Source organism: Chrysochloris asiatica, unplaced genomic scaffold (genome assembly GCF_000296735.1).
Source record: "Chrysochloris asiatica unplaced genomic scaffold, ChrAsi1.0 scaffold00136, whole genome shotgun sequence".
Lineage (NCBI taxonomy): Eukaryota > Metazoa > Chordata > Mammalia > Afrosoricida > Chrysochloridae > Chrysochloris > Chrysochloris asiatica.
The window spans coordinates 4,161,427-4,167,016 of record NW_006408654.1 but is presented as its reverse complement, the minus strand read 5'-3'; the positions used below and the strand labels follow the sequence as shown (position 1 = coordinate 4,167,016).

General features: G+C 38.4%; 1 protein-coding gene across 1 annotated transcript in view; it reads left to right on the top strand.

Annotated features, from left to right (window-relative positions):
* Window positions 1-5,590, top strand: part of SLC9A9 (solute carrier family 9, subfamily A (NHE9, cation proton antiporter 9), member 9) — a 1,149,796-nt gene that overhangs the window by 934,983 nt on the left and 209,223 nt on the right. The window contains exon 14 of the mRNA XM_006869862.1: window positions 1,964-2,043. Within this exon, the coding sequence (XP_006869924.1) occupies window positions 1,964-2,043 (80 nt within the window). The remainder of the gene's footprint in view (window positions 1-1,963; window positions 2,044-5,590) is intronic.

Here is a 5,590-nt window from a genome sequence, read left to right as displayed (position 1 = left end):
TGCCTGCCCTGTCACCATGTTAACGTGTGTCTACCCTCTAACCCATGAAAACTTTTCCCTTCCCACCCTTTCATGGAAGCAGCAGTGAAGAAAACAAATGTTGCATTACATTAGGCAAATCTGTTGCACAAGACCTCTTTAAAATGTTCAAAAGCAAAGGTGTCGTTTGAGGACAAAGTATGCCTGACCTAAGCCATGTTATTTTCAATAACCTCATATACATGTAAAAGTTGGACAGTGAATAAGGAACACTGTAGAAGAATTGATGCATTTGAGTTATGGTGTTGGAGGAGAGAATATTAAAAGTATCATGGACTGTCAGAACAAACAAATCTGTGTTGGAAGAAGTACAATAGAATGACTGCTCCTTAGAAGTCAGGATGGCTAGGCTTCATTTCTCATACATTGACCATATTATCAGGAGGGACCAGTACCCGAAGAAGGACATCATGCTTGGTAAAGTGGAGGATCAGCATAAAAATGGAAGATACCCAATGAGATGGATTGGCACAGTGCTAACAGCAATGGGCAAGAGTAACAATGTGAGGATGGTGCAGGACTAGACAGTGTTCTGTTGTTCATAGGGTCATTGTGAGTCATAACCAACTAGATGATACCTATCAACAACCCCCTTCCCATGGTAACAATAATAGAATGTTTCTTTTCTCAAGAAAATCTTTTAACTTTTTACAATAGTGATCTCATATAATATTTGTCCTTTTGGAATGAACTAGTTTCATTCAACATAATGTCTTCCAGGTTTATCCATGTTGTGAGGTGTTTTGCAGATTCATCATTATTTTTTAACATTGCATAGTATCTCATTGTGCATATGTAACAAAGCTTGTTTAATCATTCTTCCATTGATGGACACTTAGGCTGTCTCCATCTTTTTGCTATTGTGAAAAGTGCTGCAATGAACTTGGGTGTGCATATATCGATTCATGTCATGGCTCTCATTTTTCGAAGTTATATACCAAGTAGAAGGATTGCTGGGTCATACAATGTTTATATTTCCAACTTTTTTTTTTTTTAGAAAGCATACTGTTTACCATAGTGATTGACCCATTTTATGTCCCACCAGCAGTGTAGGACAATCCCAGTCTCTCCACACCCTTGCCAGCATTGATGGTTTTCTGTTTTGATGAGCTTTGCTATTAATACTGGAGTAAGATAGTATCTCATTGTTGTTTTGTTTTGTATCTTTCTAATGGCTAATGTTGTTGTTGTTAAATGCCATTGAGTCAGTTCCAACCCATAGCAATTCTGTGTAGGGTTTCCAAGGAGAGGCTGGTGAGCTTGAAACGCCAACTTTGTGGTTCAAACTGACTTTGCAGTCCACCGCATTAACCCATAGTGCCACAGTGATGCTGTAGGATAAGCACCGGACCACAAGGTTAGTTTGGACCTCAAGGTTGGTGGTTCAAATTTACCAGCCATTCCTTCAGTTTAGTGTGGAGTCCTGGTGTGGCAATGTGGGATAATGTGCTGGGCTGCAAGGTCATTTGAACCACAAAGTTAGTGGTTCAAACTCACAAGCTGCTTTTCAGACATCCTATACAGAGTCACTATAAGTTGGAAACTCCTAGACGGCACTTAACAACAACAACAACAACAATAGCTAATGATCATGAGTATTTTTTCATATGTTTGTTAGCCACCTGAATGTCTTCTTTGGTGTCAGTTCATGGCGTTTGCCCACTTTTAAACTGGATTATTTGTCTTCTTGTTGAGGTGTTAATTTGTTCTCTAAATTTTAGAGAGTAGTCCATTGTCTGATATGTCATTGCCAAACATTTTTACCCAGTCTGTGGGTTCTCTTTTTATTCTTTTGGAGAAATCATTTAATGCAGATACACGTCTAATTTTTGGGAGGACCCAGTCATCCATTTTAAACATGTATTTTTATGTTGAAATGTGTTCTAGTATTTATCCATTGTCTTTTTTTATTGTTTTTCCCCAGGAAGCAAATAACTTGGATAAGAACACAACAAAAGCAGAAAGTGCTTGGCTCTTCAGAATGTGGTATGGCTTTGACCACAAGTATCCTTTCATTGTGATGATCTTTCAAATACTGCCACGTGGTAGAGGATAACTTCAAGTGCTTAATCATTGAGGTGTGTGTCCCTGCTCCTCTGCTCTTCAAGAAATACAGAAAGGTAAAGTAAATTCACAGCCATACTTATACAAAAGAATGGTTTTAAAAATAATTTTTTTAAAAAAACTGTGTAGTTCGTACTTTGTGTTACAAAAAGCTAAGGGAAAATATCACAGAGTCAAATGTACTTGGTGAATTTATGAGAATCTATTCTTTTTTAATGCCAGGTGATAAAAATCTGAGTCCTGAAGAGCCTATCTATTTTGCCATCCTTCCTTTTGTGAATATCCTACTTCTGGTTTAGTTGATGTTACGTGAGCAGTCTCTTTGGTCAGGGCAATCCAGAAAAGCTTTTGCACCCTTCTACCGAGAACCTATTTGTGTGCTTTTGTTTCATGCTGTGGAAAAAAGAAAGATGGGGGCAAGGGGAATGAGTCAGGTTCATCATATTATAAAACAGCAGTACTTTGTTTTCCTGGCAGATTTGAGTATGTTTTTGTTTTTCTTTTTGTTTTTAGTGAAAGGAAAAATTTTAAATTCTAGCAATCAGTGTAAACACAGTAGCTCAAATATTCCTGGCCCTGCCCTGTGATTTGAAGGTGTGAGAAGTCAGTCCTGAAGATCTTTGCCATTGTGAGTTGTAGTAAGTGGTCCATCCCTAATCCCAGGCAAAAGACGCCATGGAAGAATGGAGAAGACTGCTCTGAAAATTGAATGCAATAGGGTTTTTGTAGCTAGTTTTCCACATTCACAAATCCCTCTCCTTTCAGGGAGAACATGTCAGTCAATGGGGGGTTGTTAAACACAGAGGCAATGATTAAGGCCACAAGAGGCTTGTTGTTGTTGTTGTTAGGTGCCATCGAGTCAGTACTGACTCATAGCAATCTTATGCACAACAGACCGAAACACTGCCCGATCCTGGGCCAACCTCACAACTGTTGCCGTGCTTGAGCCCATTGATGCTGCCACTTTGCCAATCCATCTCACTTGGGTTCTTCCTCTAGACTTAGGGAGGGAAATTATATAAAACAGAGAAGAACAAAAGACAAAAAAGAGAAGGTAAAAATGGAAAGGGAAGAAGGAGGCAAGAGAAATTCAAGAAATTCACACTTGAAAGGAATGAAAGTAAATTCGAAAATTGACTGTAGTTGATAAAAAAGAAATTAATTTTTGAAAAAGTAAAGAGAAGATTATTTTTAAGCTTGTAGAGATAAGCAAAAGGAAAAAAAGAAGTGAAATAATTAGAAAGCAATTTTGCAAAAGCAGAGCATTCCAAGAATTGCAAAATGGTGATATAGGAGGGAGAGGTTTTTGAGGTTACAGTTTTGTGTTTCCAGTGACTTTATTATCTGTGGCAGATGCTGTTATATCTTAGAGATATTGCGGGTTCGGTTCCAAACCACAGCAGCAAAGCAAATATTGCAATAAAGTGAGTCACACGAAGGGTTGGTTTCCCAGTGTGTATAAAAGTCCTGTTTACACTCTACTATTGTCTATTAACAGCAATTGCATTGTTAAGTGCTGTCCAGAGGTTCCAACACGGAGTGACCTGGTATAGAGTTTCCAAGGAGCAGTTGCTGGGTTTGTACTACTGACCTGTGGTTAGCAGTCCAGTGCTTATTCCACAGTACCACATGCAATAGCATTATGAAAAACTTTGAAATATTGTGAGAATTACCAATGTGTGACAGAGACACTAAGTGAGTACAGGCTATTGGAAAAATAGTACTGATAGATTTTCTCTCCGCAAGATTGCAATAACTCTTACTTTGTGAAACATGCAGTATCTGTGAAGCACAAGAAAGCAAAACACAATAAAACAAGGTATGCCTGTATCTTGCCTCACTCAGTCTTGTGCTTGTATGGCCACATAGGTTGCCACCACCTTAAAAGCTGTCCATTTTGGCCATTGATTACCTCTTGGATGTTCTAGTAGGAATCCTAGGTTGTTAGGTGCCCCACTACTAACTGAAAGGAATCTACTTTGCTCCAGCTGGTTTGGTTTTGGAGTTGGTGGTATCTCATTCACTACTAGCAGACCCTCTGGTCTTTCTAAAAGAAGCTGGCTCATAGAAGCTTATGCTAGATTATGTTCCTAGTTGAATTCTCATCTGAAAGCAGAATTTGACCCCGCCACTGCTTTTACTCATATCTGATAACAAAATTTGTATGAAATGTTGCATAACAATTTGATTAAAGAGTAAGCATAAAAGCTGTTTGGGTATGATGAAATGCACAGTGGGAAAATGGTAAATTGAAAATGAGATAAAAGGTGCTTTTGTTCAAATTATGATGGAGCTGCTAGGAAGGCTTTACAATGAGGAAAAGGAATAAAGTAGAAAAATAACTTAAGAAGCAAGAAAATGAACGTGGGAGCTCTCATGAATTTTTAGCTGAGAGCAGTGACACTAAATTCAGATGATGTCACAGTTTTTGTCTCACTTTTCAACAAGGGTTTATTTCCATGTGATTATGGACAGACTTGCAAAAATGAACGCAGATTTATGCCGTCAGTAATATCTCTTCTCATGGTAATTTGTCCTCCTGTGCATTCATTCTAGAAATTGCTGTGCTGCCATCACTGAAAAAATATATTTTCACTTAGACAAGGGGGGTTTTGTATCTTAGATATGCTCAGAATTTATACTCAGAGAGCAGCAAGCCAACTGGTTCTGACTCTGTGACCTCGGTATGCCTGCATTTTACATATAAATTGTCCACTGGTACTTAGGTTCATTCTATTGTCCACCTAGAAACCAGGCCAATGAACCTTGTAAGCAAGCCATGCCCATCACCAACAGTGTAGGGTTGATCCCTCCACCCTGAGATCAGGCTCCCTGGCTTAGGCTAAACAGAAATTGTCATGAGGCTAAAATAAATTCACTTTACAGTTTGGAGCTTCTCAAGTTTCATTTCAGCAAAATTGTAACATGAAAATGAAGCATTATATAGAATTATTGAAAAAAGGAAAAATATAATAAATAAGCCTTTATGTATATGTGTATCTGTCATCATATATACAAATATAGTCACACATACATAACACATGTGTTTGTTTACCTCTATCTCTATGTATTTCTATCTCTATCTCTATCTCTATCTATCTATCTATCTATCTATCTATCTATCTATCTATCTGCCTACCTACCTACCTACCTACCTGAGGACTTCTAGTATGGTACTTTGGGTTAATGTGCTGGACTGCAAGGTCGGTTTTGAACTTCAAGGTTGGCAGTTCAAGCTCACCAGCAGCTCTTTGGAAACCCTCTACAGGGTTGCTATGAATCTCAACCAACTACCAGCCGTTCTGTGGGAGAAAGATGAGGCTTTCTGTTCCCGTAAAGATTTGCCGCCTCAGAAACCCTGTGCAGGATCACTATGAGTACCAACTCCACAGTACTTAACAACAACAACAACATATGTGTATACACACACACACACACACACACACACACATATATATATATATATACAAAAAAAAACATACGTATG